At 48.5% G+C, this 16,875-nt stretch overlaps 1 protein-coding gene across 1 annotated transcript in view; it reads left to right on the top strand.

Annotated features, from left to right (window-relative positions):
• nt5dc1 (5'-nucleotidase domain containing 1) overlaps positions 1-16,793 on the top strand; it is a 35,457-nt gene extending 18,664 nt beyond the window's left edge. The window contains exons 7-12 of the mRNA XM_067241885.1: positions 2,536-2,710; positions 5,763-5,860; positions 9,453-9,574; positions 12,727-12,900; positions 14,860-15,028; positions 15,385-16,793. Of these exons, the coding sequence (XP_067097986.1) occupies positions 2,536-2,710; positions 5,763-5,860; positions 9,453-9,574; positions 12,727-12,900; positions 14,860-15,028; positions 15,385-15,497 (851 nt within the window). The 3' untranslated portion in view covers positions 15,498-16,793. The remainder of the gene's footprint in view (positions 1-2,535; positions 2,711-5,762; positions 5,861-9,452; positions 9,575-12,726; positions 12,901-14,859; positions 15,029-15,384) is intronic.
• Positions 16,794-16,875: the final 82 nt, after the last annotated feature.

Here is a 16,875-nt window from a genome sequence, read left to right as displayed (position 1 = left end):
GCATTAACTGGATGGGAAAACTCCAGAGGAAACTGGTGAAGTTATGGTCCCAGGCCTCCTTTAACCCTTTACTGCCGGTAGTTAAGTTTCAATATGCTTTGTTCAACCGTGTTTGAAGTTCTGTTGATTTACACTGTAGTGTATGATTTCTTGGTGGTCATATCCAAGTACAGAATCATGCAGGAGGAATCTGTGATTGTTTTCTTTGTGCTTTGTCGCACCCTTCTGGTAAGAGTGAGGGATTGCTCTTTTATCTGCAGTGTTCTTACTGTACACTAGCCAAGTATTCGTTCACCTATAAAAGCAACTCTGTATTTGTACCACAAGATGGCAGCAGGTTCAAGTCTTTCGTAGCGACTGAAATGTGGGACCAATAATTTTATTAAAAAAAATAAAAAACGACAGAAAATCTAGACAACCTTCAGTTATTGTGATAGTCTAGCAGGCAGCATTTCACTTGTGAAAGATAGACTTTACACTTTTGGTCTCTAATGAAGCTAATTTGTGATTGTTGCATAACCCATGTGATGGTTGGCAGCCTGTGACCTCTGGGGAGGCCAGCCTTCTGTCATAGGTGGAGAAGGGTACAAGATGAGTGGGTGGGTGGTGTCTGTTCTGCTGTAGTCCAGCTCTCTCTCTCTCTCTCTCTCTCTCTCTCTCTCTCTCTCTCTCTCTCTCTCTCTCTCTCTCTCTCTCTCTCTCTCTCTCTCTCTCTCTCTCTCTCTCTCTGTTGCGGGCACACATACACCATCTCTCATACACACACACACACACCATCTCTCATACACACTCACACACACACTCTTTCACACACACACTCTCACGCACAACCACTCTTGTCTCTCTCTCACACATTCTCTTACACATACACTCTCTCACACTGTCTCTCACACACACACACACACACACACCGTCTCTCTGTCTCACACACACACACACACACCGTCTCTCTGTCTCACACACACACACACACCGTCTCTCTGTCTCACACACACACACACACACACACCGTCTCTCTGTCTCACACACACACACAGCATGCTCCGTGAGCGGGCGTCCTGCTCGGTGCCTGGGTTAAACACCTGGTCCGATGACTTCTCTCCACTCATCTGCACCCGCCTTTTCTCCTGCTCGTGAAAAAACTCCACACCACTTCTCACATACTGGGAACATTCTTCAGCTGCAGGGCAAATAGAGGTCCACTTCCTGTTTTAATAAGGTTGTAAGCGTGTCAGTGTTTAATTAAAATATGGCCCCTACCACTCATCGATATGACAGATTGTCAAGCCAACACTGTGTGATCGTAGAGCTGAGGGGGTGTTGCTCCAAGTCTAGACTTTTTGAAATCGAATGGCTCAAGTATGCTGTTCCAATGTAACAAAACACTATAATGAAAACACCCAGACAACGTTTTTTTTTTTTATAGTTTCCTCTTTTCATAAATAACCATGTGCTAATTGGTAGTTGTGTAGCTGTGCTGTTTGAAGCCTCCCTCCTGTTCTAATAAACATACCTGTTGTTATTCATGGTGCCGCTGGGTGCAGCTCTCCAGGACAACACAGATGTTTTGACTGTGTCTGCTTATTAAACACAGATCAGAGTGGGCTAGATTTAGCTCTGCAGTGTCTCAGTGTCTGCTGAAGCGCAGAGAGAGGCAGGCAGGCAGGTGGTGCCAGCGAGCAGCCAGGGGGCTTGAAGCAGAACGCTGCCCAGCCACCCTGACTCTGTGGGGAGGAACGTGACCCAGAGATCCCCCCTCATCCACCCCTGAGCAGGCTGCCAGAGGTTTTATACTGAACGAGTGGGTGTGACTAGGGAGACAGATGGCTAGGGAGGGGGTCTGGCTAGTAATCTGAAGGTTGCCAGTTCGATTCCCGGCCGTGTCAATTGACGTTGTGTCCTTGGGCAAGGCACTTCACCCTACTTGCCTCGGGGGGAATTGTCCCTGTACTTACTCTAAGTCGCTCTGGATAAGAGCGTCTGCTAAATGACTACATGTAAATGTGTCCGTCTGTGTTCTACATCATTAGTTCAGAGCATCGCCACGCACACACTCGCACGCACAAATACTCACACACGCTCACACACACGTACACCATGTGTGAGTCCAGTCATTGTGTGTGTGTGTGTGTGTGTCAAGGTCGAAGACTGTGCTGCCTGCTGCTTGTTAGCACGGTCTGGTGTTTTAATGCAAACCATTGGCTGGCCTGGAAGCCTCTAAACTTCAAACAGTTCTGGGAGGGCAGGAAAGGGAGTTCACTGTGTGTCTTTTGACCCTGTTGATCAGGATGTGACACAGCACAATTCCTCCATGTAGCCTTCTTATCACATGAAAGACACACATGCCCACATCATTACATTTTGATTATTTGATTATATTGGAAATGTGGTTTCTGAGATGTCAAAGCATCCATCTGTGTGTGAAGATCTGTTGACAGAATATATTAACTGTGTATGTTGTCTGTGTGTGTGTGTGTGTGTGTGTGTGTGTGTGTGTGTGTGTGTGTGTGTGTGTGTGTGTGTGCGTGTGCTCAGAGGATGCTGGGACGTACTTCCCCAGTGTGAAGCGGGACCCAGGCAGGTACCTGCAGCCCTGCTCCGACGCCGTCAAGACCTGGCTCCGCTGCATGAAGAACGCTGGCAAGGTCCTCCTGCTCATCACCAGCTCTCACAGCGACTACTGCAGGCTCATCTGTGATCACGTCCTGGGGTAAGGAGACCAGACCAGAGCAGGCCAGACCAGGCCAAGCCAGGCCAGACAAGGCCAGACCAAGACCAGGCCAGACCAAGACCCAGGCTAGGCCAGGCCAAGACCACGACCAGACCAACCCAGGCCAAGACCAGACCAAGCCATGCCAGACTAGGCCAGACCAGACCACACACTATCCCCGCAGGACACTGTGTGCTTTTACCGCAGCCATAAATCCCACCTCACAGACCAGCTGCATTTATGATCTGTCAGTGTGTAGGGTTCTGCTCAGGACAAGACCAGACTCACCAGGATGGAAACAGCTTCTACTGTTGTCTACGCCAACTCCCACTCCACACCGCCCTCACATTCCGTTTTCACACACAAACACACACCACACACTCACCCTCAGCTTCCCAATGTGCAGACAGCAGCAGTTTCCCACTAGCCCAGCCGACGTTCGGAGCGCAAGGGAGGGTCTCTCTCACTATGGAATGTGTGCAGCGTTTGGTTTGTCCCCACAGGCTCTCCGTAGGCTCGTCACTGAGCAGCTGTGTGGGCTAACCCAGAGGACTGGACCACGTAGCACCACTGCTCCTTGCTTCAGTGTACACAGTGTGGTTCAGGCTTATTATTCTTGCCTAAACCGTCTTACACACTTGGTCTGGTGGGCAATGAAGTGTGTTGAATTGCTCTATTGTGGTCTTCCTGCCCATGATCCAAACGCACACACACCCACCAACACTCTACCCAGAGTGCGAATGATACAATGACAATCGGGTGGGGGTCACGATTACAAGTAAGAACGATATAGGTAAGAACGACCTGTTGTTTTTACCTCTTTTGGGGGGGTCCAAGTCTCAATTAGTGGGGTCAAACCCCCCCAATCCCACCCGTAATTCAAACCTTTGACTCTACCCACTGAAGACACAAGACTTCACGACCATCTTCATCCAAACCTTCACTGGTTTCATAGCCAACACACATCCAATTGACGCTAGCATCAGTATCACCATTGCTGGGAACTGAGAGGAGGTGGGGGTGGGGGCGGCGGGGGGGGGGTTGGGGGCGGCGGGGGGGGGGGGGGTTGGAGCTGGGCTGAAAGTGAACTGTTGGTTCTGGATCCCAGTTCCATCTCGAGGGATCACTGTGGCTCAGCCCCCCCCTTCATTTCCTGTCAAACAGCACGGCCAGGCCATTCTGTTGTTCCTTCACCTCTCCACCCCGCTCCTCCATGCTGGTTTGGTTTCTGTGGAACTCACCCCTGAACCCAGACCCGCGACCTTTAACACCGCAACATGTGTCACCTCCCAGGCAGCTGCCACGTGGAGCAGAATCTTGGCTGTGTGTCTGTTTGTGCTAAATAGAGGGAGAGAGAGGGAGGTAGGGAGGGTGAGGTAGGGAGGGTGAGGGAGGGAGGGTGAGGGAGGGAGGGAGGGAGGGAGGGAGGGAGGGAGGGAGGGAGGGAGGGAGGGAGGGAGGGAGGGAGGGAGGGAGGGAGGGAGGGTGAGGGAAATATTTAAAATTGAAATATGAATTTAAAAAAATATGTAAAAAAATAATTTAAAAAAATCCAAAACTTCAAGGTTCAGAAACTCAGGTTAGCTGTTTGTCTGATCCGAGAAATTAAAGAAAAAAATTTAAGCTTCAGAAATTGAAATGGAACCAAATTCAGGCTGTTCAAATTCAAGGCAAAATATTTCAAGCCAAAAAAATCTCGGCAGAAGAATTTGCATCAGAACAAATCAGAATGTTTTCCTGTGCTCACTGGTTTAGGGAAAATTATGTTTTGCTGTCGAGCTGGTTGGTCTGGTTGTGATTCAGCTGACGGCTGACGTTGCTTAGTTTAAAGCCTGATCCTTCAGGCAGGATAATCGGATTCCTGCTCACCCAGCTTCGGGTGAATTCCCACAATTTCCAGAACACGCTTGCACTTTGCCCTCAATGCAAGGTGTTGCGTTGTGATCCTTGATTTCCAAGTAATAGCATGATTACTTATCCCCACGCTTCTCTCAAGAGAGTCGGGAGAGTTACCCAACCTTTCAGGCCTCCAGGCAGAAGGCAGGTCCCTAGCAGGGCAAGGCCAGAGAGCTGTTAGAAGTCACACAACAAGCCCAGGGCTATTCCAGACCCACACACCCTCGGTCTAGACCCCTCTGTGGGAATAGGTGCCTCTTTAGCCGTGGCGGGCAGCACGTTGAGATCAAAACAGTCTGTGTGCCGTCATCTGTTTGCTTTTTATTGTTATTTTTAGCCCTCCCTACTTTGCCTTTCTCGCAGGGCAGCAAAACAGTGCTGTAGCCCATATGTTGCACGGAAATGAATACAGCATGTAAGACTAGAACCACTTTGTTTTTTTGTTTTTTTGCTTGGGTTTAACCGTATTATTGTTTTTTTTCCCCCAGTATTTTATTCCACAGCATACAATTCCTTAGTTTGTGATCTCCTTTATTCTACTCATTTCCAGTCCCAATGCTATGCTTGATTTGTGTTTTGCTGTGGCTAGTATAGGCTTGCCACCCACATAAGGCCACAGTGAGAGGTCCTAAAGACATGTCAGTCTTAGCCAGGCCCCCGGTCCAGGCCCGGTCCAGGCCCCCGGTCCTGGCGCCCGGTCCAGGCCCGGTCCAGGCCCCCGGTCCAGGCCCCCGGTCCAGGCCCGGTCCAGGCCCCCGGTCCAGGCCCGGTCCAGGCCCGGTCCAGGCCCCCGGTCCAGGCCCCCGGTCCAGGCCCCCGGTCCAGGCCCCCGGTCCAGGCCCGGTCCAGCTCTGCTGCTGTGTGACTTACCCTGCTCCCAGTTCATCACCAGATACAGTGTGTTACAATCTCTGTAATTGTGCTCGCCCTGATGTGTTTACATTCCTCTCCACATGTTTGAATGGTTCCCCGACTATTCCCATCCATCTCTTTGTTTACGTGCACCACATCATGGAAACATTTCCCATCAACTCTCCATAGAACCGTTCCATGGAAATATTATTTTCCATGGTTTTGTAATGTACGATCCATGTCCGTGTGTGCCAGGCCTGGTGCTGCGTCCGTACTGAGCGCTCTGTTCCTGCTCTGCTTGCAGGAAGGACTTTGAGGAGCTGTTTGACGTCATCATCACCAACGCCTTGAAGCCAGGCTTCTTTTCCTTGGTGCCCCAGCAGAGAGCTTTCCGGACCCTGGGTGAGTCTCTGCCCGCTGTGCCGTCCCACTGCCCAGACCAGCATCAGAATCAGAATCAGAATGGAATTTATTCGCCATGAAAGTTTGCACAGACAAGGAATTTGCTTTGGCAGGAAGGTGCATACAATAAACATATACCTAAAATTTAAATATGTGGACTAACTATACTAAGGGTACATAAACTAGCAGTACTAAGTGGGCTTAGAATAGAATTAAATATACAATAAAATATAAGATAAAATATATAATATAATATCAGCGTGGGGTTGTCCCCCCCCAGGTCTTCCTCTCTTCTCCACAGCTAATACTCCAGAGAGAGTATTAGCTGTGGAATACTCCAGAGAGAGTATTAGCTGAAGAGCCGCATATTTAACACCCCAGTGGAATGATTACTTAGGAATCTCAGGTTAGAGATTACTGAAGATTGGTTCCCTTTAAGAAATAATAAAAGAGAGTTCCCTCTCAAACCCCAGACCCTCACCTAGCCCCCACCACTATAACACAGACCTTCACCCCAGCCACTACCTCATGGTGTGAGAGTACTGCTTTCTTTCACAGGAAGCAGATTCTAGCCAGGTTCTTATTGGCCGATAGCGTTTGATTCTCCGTGATCCACAGTGGGTATCTGATCCAACCCTTATCCTTGTCAATCTTCCCACACAGCTGGTGTGGGATCCCAGGGCTGCATGTAGACGTGTGCTCTGTAAGGGGAGCTGAACTGCTGCTGCTGAGGAATGCTGCTTCAGCTGGACTCTCTCTCTCTATCTCTCTCTCTCTAACTCTCACACTCTATAGCTCTCTGTCTCTCTCTCCTGTGTCTGTCTCTCTCTCTAGCTCTCTCTCTCTCTAGCTTTCTCTCTCTCTCTAGCTCTCTAGCTCTCTCTAGCTCTCTCTCTCTAGCTCTCTGTCTCTCTCTCTAACTCTCACACTCTCTAGCTCTCTGTCTCTCTCTCTAGCTCTCTCTCTCTCTCTCTAGCTCTCTGTCTCTCTCTCTAACTCTCACACTCTCTAGCTCTCTGTCTCTCTCTCTCTCTAGCTCTCTCTCTCTAGTTCTCTCTCTCTAGTTCTCTCTCTCTAGCTCTCTCTCTCTAGTTCTCTCTCTCTAGTTCTCTCTCTCTAGTTCTCTCTCTCTAGCTCTCTAACTCTCCAGCTCTCTGTCTCTCTCTCTTCTGTCTCTGTCTCACTCTCTAGCTCTCTCTCTCTGTCTCACTATCTAGCGCTCTCTCTCCTGTCTCTGTCTCTCTCTAGCTCTCTCTTTCTCTCTCACTCTCTGTCTCTCTCTCTCTGTCTCTCTCTCTCTACTGTCTATGTCTCTCTCTCTAGCTCTCTCACTCTCTATTTCTCTCTCACTCTCTAGCTCTCGCTCCTGTCTCTGTCTCTCTAGCTCTCTCTCTCATTGTCTCCCTTACTCTGTCTCTTTGTCTCACTCTTTCTCTGCCCCTCACTTGCTCTTTCTATGTATCTCTCTCACCCTCTTCTTCTGTCTGTCTGTTTATCTCTCTCTCCTACAGCCAGGGATAACACAGGAGAGATGCATTATGTGTGAAGCACAATGATCCAGTCACTCAAATATTCCTCTCTGAGCCGAGCCACGCTGGCAGAAAGGCCCTCACAAACGTTAACTCTCAGCTGTAGAGGCACCACACTGGCCTCAGCATTTCACTTCAATATCACTTTTTTATCTTGTACGTCACAAATTGTGTGTGGATTGTGATTGTGACCGATGAGATGAGGGTTTTAAAGTGTCTCTTTAAATAGTTTTAAAACGGAGTGCCGGTCCATCCATCAGGACGTACCTCTTATTAAACAGGACCTACAGAGCCATTTTTCAGGCGTTGCCAGGTCTCTCTAAATATTTACCCAGCGCATACAGCCTCACTTGGTTTACTGGGAAAACGCCACCAGATCTGACATGCTAATAGATGCCCTGGTGTTTGTACGGATGGAGTGTGTTTCTGTTCTGTGTCCCGTGAACTGCAGCAGAAACCACATACCTCTCATTCCCCTGTCTCTCTACGTACCATGCCCTCACAGCTGTTACTGTGTGTGTGTGTGTGTGTCAGCCTGTGCTTTTTCACTTTCTTCTGTCACAATATTTGTAGGTTATTTAACCTTAGCATGACCCTGGTGAAGGCGCTGTCCTGTTCCACTGGTGTATAGAGGAGCTGTCCTGTTCCACTGGTGTATAGAGGAGCTGTCCTGTTCCACTGATGTATAGAGGAGCTATCCTGTTCCACTGGTGTATAGAGGAGCTGTCCTGTGTTGCAGTTGGCAACAGCAGCAGGGTACAGAACAGCACTCAGAGTACAAGAGTACATTTGAAGCAATTGGTCATATTTGTCATGTGTGCTGTGGAATGTACTGGACCCTCCCTGACATGTCTGCAGGGAGAGTAATGATCCGGCTTGTTGTGCAATTGAGATTCCACCAGCCTCATTTCAAATTTGGATCAAGCTTTCATGTGGCCTTCAGAGTTATACAGTCAATTAATCACTGTTTTTTCACTGAGGAGAGGGAGGCTGGCGGTGAGGGGTTGGGAGAGGGGACTTGGAGGGGAGGAGAAGGGGACTCCCGGATGGGGACTCCCGGATGGGGGCTGGGAGGGGAGGAGAACATTTACATTTTAGTCATTTATCATTTATCAGACGCTCTTATCCAGAGCGACTTACAGTAAGTACAGGGACATTCCCCCGAAGCAAGTAGGGTGAAGTGCCTTGCCCAAGGACACAACGTCATTTTGCACGGCTGGGAATCGAACTGGCAACCTTCAGATTACTAGCCCGACTCCCTCACCGCTCAGCCACCTGACTCCCAGATGGGGGCTGGGAGGGGAGGAGAAGGGGGCTGGGAGGTGAGAGGGGGGCTGGAAGAGGAGGAGAAGGGGGCTGGAAGAGGAAGCGGTCCAGGCAGAGCCTCTGGGAAGCACCCAGGGGGGTAGAAGAGGAGAGCTGCCCTTCTACCCCTCCTCCCAGTCCCCTCTGCCCTCCATGGGACCAGGTGTGTTTTCTCCTGGTTTCGCTGATGTCATGGCTGCTGTAATCTTTACCAGTCAGGACTGAGGCAGAGAGAGAATCCGCATCAAATCTGCCTAGGAAATGAGTAGAATGGAAGGGACCATAATTATGCTCATTTCCCCAGCACTCATTTCTATACCATAACACAGTTTATCCCACTAAGCAGCGGTGTGGAACGTAATCCACATCGTTAGAACCCATTCCCTCCCGTTCTGTGTCCCATGCTTGAGCTGAGGGGGGGGGGGAGGGGGGGGGGGGCGAGGTGTGGTGGTGTGCCGAGGCGTGTGGTCACGTCTGCTCGTGTATTTATAGGGAGTCAGGTGGCTGAGCGGTGAGGGAATCGGGCTAGTAAGCAAGGCACGGGCAAGGGCAAGGCACTTCACCCTACTTGCCTCGGGGGAATGTCCCTGTACTTACTGTAAGTCGCTCTGGATAAGAGCGTCTGCTAAATGACTAAATGTAAATGTAAGTCGCTCTGGATAAGAGCGTCTGCTAAATGACTAAATGTAATGTAATGTATTTAGCGGTGTGTAGGTGAGCTGTGGTGACTGTGCGTTCGCTTGTCTGCCCCGCGACAGTGAGCGACGTGGAGGAGAGTGAGGGCCTGCCCTCCCTGGACAAGCCTGGCTGGTACTCCCAGGGCAACTGGCCCCACCTCCACGAGCTGCTGAAGAGCCTGACGGGGAAACCTGAACCCACGGTAGGTCTGATCCCGCACACCAGCTGTGGCACTGAACACTGGGGGAAGAAACTGTTATATTGTGGTTAGAATGAAATGACGATTCTCGTTTACATGTGCCTGACTGTTCCGTTGAGGAAACTCGCAAGTGTCGCTGACAGGAATCTGTGTAGTACAGGAATCTGTAATAACCCAGACCACCAGGATGTTACAGGCTGGCTGGCAGGTTGACAGTGACCTCAGCTCCTGACAGGCACTCGTAGATCAGAGCTTCTCTATAAACCAGCTCAGGGAGAGATTCACACTGATGTGAGGGAGGTAGGAGCAAGGCGTTGAACACCTGCAGACCTTGGCAGGAGTGTGGACAGAGGCTGGCGTACCAGCTGGATGCCTGCTGAGGGGGCTCTGGACACAAAGTCCCTAACGGGAGCTGGAGCCAGTGAACAGCCTGCAGGAAGGACGGATTTCCAGCCCGGACAGGCCTCTCTCTCTCCCAGTCTCGGGCATGGCCGGCCCTGGGTGCTCCTAGGACCGCCCATCCTCATCCACGTTCCGGGCCCCCGCCCCGCACTCCTCACCCCTAGCCCGCTCTCCCCGGCCTGGGGCTCAATGCCCCCTCTGTTCCCCCGGCCACGTGCAGAAAGCTCTCGCGGAATGTAGTGTCAACCTGCACAACCTGCACTTAGCGCCGCTGCTTAAAAGCAGTCCTCCAGGGTGACCTGAGGCCCCGTGTTTTGGACCGCTCTCCACTTTCACCTGACAGGACTTACAACAGGTGGGCTGAATAGGAGGCATTCAAGTCAGATTACAGACTTTTCTCTGCTCGGGTCCAGATACAAGCAAGGACACGGCTCAGACGTGTAGATAACATCGCACTTCTTAGTTAACTGGGGTTTGAGTCTAATAAAGTTGGATATGTACCCCTGTAGTGCAGCAGAAAAAACATTGTCACTTTAAAAACATTCTGTCAGCCAAGTAAATCAGTTTATGATATTGCATTTCCTGTACGAGTCATTGTGAGTTTGTTAGTCCATCCACAACCTACTGAGACGGCTTTGCTGTACGTTAGTCGTAACATGACAGTTTCATTACCTGCATATCAGGGGCATTACTGTCGTCAACTTAGATATTTAAGGTGGATTATGTCCTTATCTCTCCTCCCCCCCTGTCTCCTCCCCCCCTGCCTCGACCCTGCACCCCAGGCCCCACACAGCGGAGCACAAAGAAGTCATTAAGGCCTGGCCCCTGGCTGGCCTGACTCCAGGTCTGTTTACCCAGGGGCCTAATCGCTGGCCTGAGTGAGGCAGAGATAACAGGGAGGCCATGGCTCTCAGACGGGGGGAGGGGTGCTCTACCAGGGGGAAGATGGACGTAGATAATAACGGGGGGGGAAGGGTTTTTGATATTTTTTTAATTTTTATAATTAGAGTTCTGCTTCATCAACGGTTAAAGTTGATTAAGTGTAGCCTGAAATCAGACAATTAATAATAATGATAATTTGTCTGTTTTGTAGTCGTCTCAGTCTGGTCCCAAGTCAGCCTAATGATACCGTCTCCAGCCCCATGAAAGCTGCTCTATAATAATTTGCCACTGTGCTAGAATTCCTGGCCCTGTAAATATTTATCATACTGATCCGAAGCCTCTGGCAGTTTAGGGAGTGGGGGTCTGGAAAGCACAAGAAGTGCAGTCCCCAGCAGTTCTTTCTAGTTTGGTTCGAGCTGTCCTGAAGTCACGGCCAGTTCTGGGAAAGTCTGGTGGAAACCTGATGCCTGGAGCTCGTTGTATCCCCACCGGCCCACCTCCGAGCCTCCCAGCCTTCCAGACTCCCAGCCTTCCAGACTCCCAGCCTTCCAGCCTCCCAGCCTTCCAGACTCCCAGCCTCCCAGCCTTCCAGACTCCCAGACTCCCAGCCTTCCAGACTCCCAGACTCCCAGCCTTCCAGCCTCCCAGCCTTCCAGACTCCCAGCCTCCCAGCCTCCCAGCCTTCCAGACTCCCAGCCTTCCAGACTCCCAGCCTCCCAGCCTCCCAGCCTCCCAGACTCCCAGCCTCCCAGCCTTCCAGCCTCCCAGACTCCCAGACTCCCAGCCTCCCAGCTCTAGCAGGCCAGTCTGGCTGCCCTGCCTGTTTGTTTAGGGGTTGTGAGCCTAGTCGTAGATACAGCAAATGGTCTGAGGAGTGGAAGGGGTTCCTGAGGGGCCCAGGAGCCCCCCACCCCCCCTGACTACCTCGTTCTCTTTCTGGGGGTCTGTCTCGTTTAGAGACGCCTCCCTCCGCACTCATGTGCACAGGTACTGTATGCACACAGTGTAACACCCCTTTCACATTCCATACAAGGCTGTGAGAGGTATGTGACTGAGTAATTTGTATTTGTAGTCTTTCCTTCTCTCGTTGTGTTTTGTAAATTCATCTATTTACTTTGTTTCACATACATTCTTTTGTGAATTGCTTTTCAGAGTGAGGATGCCTTTTAACTTTGAACCAGCTAAGCCCGTCTTGCAATACGCCTGTCCAAACCTGTTTTTCTTTCCATTCGTATAGAGTACAAAAGAGACGTGATGGTCGAAGGAGAAGTGATGAGTTTCGCAGTCTCATCGTGTCTGGTCTAGCTTTCCCTTAGGGACCTTAGTAAGACACATGTCAGCAGTATTGAATGTGAATACTGCGAGCAAAGGAACTCAGCCAAGTTGCATATTGTATAATTTTATCAGTGCGGACGAAATTAAGGATTTCCTATGTGTCAATAACAATCAGTAAATCAGCTATTGCCTCTTTATTTGTTCATGTATTCTATCTTGTTTTTCACATGAACACATTCAAATGTGTTCCTGTTGTAACTGACATTGTGTATTGATGACAGTCGTGTATCTGGGGGAAAAACAAACATCTGCTGGCTGCATCTGATCTTTGATATATTCCCTCCTCTCACTTTCCTCCCTGAGAGAAACTTTGCTAAAATAGGGAGTCAGGTGGCTGAGCGGTGAGGGAAGCGGGCTAGTAATCTGAAGGTTGCCAGTTCGATTCCCGGCCGTGCCAAATGACATTGTGTCCTTGGGCAAGGCACTTCACCATACTTGCCTCGGGGGGAATGTCCCTGTACTTACTGTAAGTCGCTCTGGATAAGAGCGTCTGATAAATGACTAAATGTGATTCCTCTCTGTGTTCTGCCCTACAGGTGGCATACTTTGGGGATAGCATGCGATCAGACATGTTCCCAGCTAGCAGCTTTGGGAAATGGGAGACGGTGATGATCGCAGAGGAAATGGAAGGAGAGGGCGTCCCGAAGAGCCAGGCTGCCAAGTCCAACGAGGCCCAAGTGGAGCCTCTAGAGAAGAAGGGAAAGTTTGAGGTGAGTTCACACGAGCAGCTGTTTCCGTTTAATGCAGTCGCCCACCTTCCCCCTGCCTAGCTTTTAGAATCCTCCTCCCTCCCTCTCATTGGCTGAGTGCCACAACATACCCTCTGTAGATTGTGAGAGTGCATATGTGCGTTTGCGCAATACTTCTTTCGGTGAGCCCTTTTGTAAATGCTTTCAGCAATTACTATGTGGTAAGTATACCGTGGTGGTTCCATATCATTACAGTTTCAAATCTAATGGAGGAGCCAGTGAAACCAGACATGCTGCAACAGGCTTGTGTGAGATTACCGTTGCTTAAGGCTTTGTAGAGAAACGACAAGAAAACACATTTAAGGGCAACTGATACACCACTAGAAAACAACAAAGAAATCCTCACAACTTGTCTTTCCCTCTCTCTCTCTCTCCCACATTTCATGTCCTCTCCATATGAACTATCTCTGTCGATAAAATAATACAGGCAGTTATAGACCCAAAAATATATCTTTAAGAAATGCTCACAACTATGGGATATCGCCCAGCAGTAGCCCGTGTCTCTCTCAGCGCTGGCCAGGCCGGGGCCTGCTGAAAGCCTGGGTCTTGACAGTCCCTTCCTCCAGAGGTATCAGGCTGCAGGATGTTTTGTTCCAGACAGAGGGGAGTTGGGCTAGCCTGTGAACCTGGAACGTGATCAGGACGGACACATTATTGCCTTTTTCAAGAGGCCATCTTCCATGGCCTCCTTTGTTTCAACCTTTCTCCTTCTCCTACTTCTAATGCTATTTAGATTAGTATAGTTCTCTCTTTTTACTTTCTAAGACTTCTCACTTGACTATAGTTCAAGTTGTTGGGACATTGAAATTGCAGTAGTAGATGTCAAGGTTTCTGTTCTGTGTTCCCCTGGTTTAATGGACACTGGTTATCTTCTGACTTCCTGACTGGAATCTGTATCGTGGCCAAGTGTGATAAGATGGTGGAGACGTCCCCTCTGCTTCAGAGTTATGGAGTAGTTTCTTTCACAAGAATAACCAGGCCTGTGTGTTTTAGTGGCGTTATCCTGTATCAGAGACAATCATACACGTTTTTTTCACAGATGATAACCATGTTTCTGTCGTTTAACACCAGTTTAGCGCATCTACAGTATGTGCTTTTGGGTTATCATGAAAATGATAAAAATGTGATGATAAACGATAAAAATGTGAATGGAGAAATTATGTTGACCACTCTGGACTTGTATTAATTTCAGGTTTTACTTCTTGTTGGTAAAGGAAATCTAAACAAAGTAAATCGTTTTACATAGAACCAAATGCCCAATGTCTTCCATTAAAATGATGCAATAATTTGACAGTGTATAGCTTGCAAACTGGTTTGATTAATCTATTATCTCTAACTACATCCTGTTAAGAAAGATATTTTTGCTATTTTGCAGTTTTTACCGTAACCCTAACCACATATCAACACTCAGTGGATAAGTAATAGAGTTGAGAGGAAGGTCACTATAGTCTTATCTCTCCCTAGCTCTCACTTTGTCTCTCTCTCACCCCTGCTCTCTCTCTCTCACCCCTGCTCTCTCACTCACCCCTAATGTCTCTCTCACCCCTGCTCGCTCTCACTCACCGCTAATCTCTCTCTCACCCCTGCTCTCTCTCACTCACCCCTAATCTCTCTCACCCCTGCTCTCTCTCTCTCACCCCTGCTCTCTCTCACTCACCCCTAATCTCTCTCTCACCCCTGCTCTCTCTCACTCACCCCTAATCTCTCTCTCACCCTTGCTCTCTCTCTCTCACCCCTGCTCTCTCTCACTCACCCCTTCTCTCTCTCACTCACCCCTAATCTCTCTCACCCATGCTCTCTCTCACTTACCCCTGCTCTCTCTCACTCACCCCTTCTCTCTCTCACTCACCCCTAATCTCTCCCTCACCTCTTTTCTCTCTCTCATTTATATATCTTACTCCTGAACCCATCTTTGTTTAGGACCAGGGCATGAAGTCTCCCTCGGCACCATCGGAGCAGTGGGGTTCCTACTTTGTCGACACCCATAAGAGTGTTGAAGGGGAGGAGGAGAGCCAGAGGCTCACATGGTGCTGCCACAGCCTTCACAAGTACAGCACCATGGCCATCCCCAGTGTGGAAGCCATCGCAGGTACGGGAGACAGGAGTTAGGAGACTTTTATTTTGAAGGGCAATGTATAGTAAGGTTTATTAAAAGAAACATGTATATATCCCCTGCATCTCTCACTGGGTGGTTGTTAGGAGTGAAGGGGGCAGTGTTGGTTTCTTGACAGGGGCAACACTGTCTGGGTTTTTTGGGTAGTGACCATTGCCCCCATATATTTTGATGTTTCACAATTCCAGTTGGTTTCCCAAAAGTATGTACATTTTCCAAAAGGAACAAATCACAGACCAATCCCAATATAACTACATCAGTATAACGATTATAAGCTGTATCGACTGACTTCATTGAATTATTGGTGAATATTCTTTCTCTCGACTTGACAGACCTTCCCCTGGACTACAAGTTTCCTAGATTCTCACCAAACAAGCCGTGTACCACAGGCTACTACCCCAGGCCTCCAGACTCCCTGCTCAAGATGGTCCAAAGTCAGTCCTAAGAGCCCTCCCTCCCTCAGCCCTCAGGAGAGGAATGTGCCTCCATGTTTCCTGTAGTTCCTCACCTGAACCACCCTCTCCATGAAGCACAGGAGTCACACTCCCATTTAGAAACACCATGTGAAACACCATGTGAATGTAAAGCACCGTGATACAGTCCGTCTATGTCTTCTTCTCTTTCAATTTCTATATTTCTCTCTCTCCCCTCCCCCCACTATTTCATCATTGCCTACATCTGAACGTTGTTAGGTGGTTTATTGTACGTGCGTAATTGTGACTTGCCAAAATAATGTATGTTTGTGTGTGTGTGTGTGTCAGCAGCACACAGTATTGACTAAAGCATAGTGTTCTCATTGTTTAATGTAAAAAACACCCTTTTGTAATGAAGATGAGTAGTTGGTGTTACGGTTGAATCCTTACCTCTTCGGTCCATCCACCAGTGTACTGTACATGTTCATAGCTGCTGTAACAACCAGGATAAGTAGGATCTCTCCAAACGCAGAGGATATTGTCTCGGTACATTACAGAAAATTGCTTACCTCAAAAATATGATCCGAGTTGAAATGCAACTTCAAATAGTCACAGGAGTGTGTGTGTCCTGGAAGTCCGTTATGTCCAGTATTGTTGTGTTGGTTTGTGTCAGTAAACACTATTATACAACTACTGTATGTATTATCAGGGTTCTTGTTTAACTGTATGGATTTTGGTCAGTGACATGATATTCCTTTCAAGGTGTGTACCCTTGTGTCAGTTTGGTGGAAGGTGTTCTTAAAGGTATTGTCCTACAAGAAATGGCACAATCTTGCTCTTCTTTGGTGTCGCCTTTCTCTTAAAAGAATACAATAATAAGTCCTTCCTACTGTATGAAAACTGTAATGCTGAATGGTAAAGAAGACTATGCTCTTTGTTTTCTGTATGTTATTTTGGTCCAGCAGTACATGTTGTGGTCTTTTGAGTGATTGTGTAAAAAATGTAGAATACTTATGCTTCATATGCAGTACCAATTGGAGATGTGCTCAAACCGACTTCTGAATGGTTGCACTTGTTAGAAGCATACTTCTTGTATGACATGTCTTAAATATTCTTTTGGCGTTATTGTTCTGACAGGTAGAACTGTATTAGCTGATAAAGAGTGGCAGCCAAAAGGTTATTATTTAGGTTGCATTGCAGCTTTAGTGATTGTACTTCACATACTCATTCTTTCGTATCTGACCTGTAAAACTTTAACCCATTGCCTTATGTTTCAGTCATTAGGGAAAGTGTTCAATGTACTGTGTATGAAATAAAGATGTTCTACAATTTTGTAACAATTACCATAATGCTTTGTGCTGATTATTTACAATGGCACAAAAACCCACGTTATTTCATTAAGGCTGTCAT

Source organism: Osmerus mordax, chromosome 8 (genome assembly GCF_038355195.1).
Source record: "Osmerus mordax isolate fOsmMor3 chromosome 8, fOsmMor3.pri, whole genome shotgun sequence".
In the NCBI taxonomy this organism is placed as follows: domain Eukaryota; kingdom Metazoa; phylum Chordata; class Actinopteri; order Osmeriformes; family Osmeridae; genus Osmerus; species Osmerus mordax.
The sequence above is the reverse complement of the archived record's forward strand: the minus strand, read 5'-3'. Positions and strand labels throughout refer to the sequence as shown.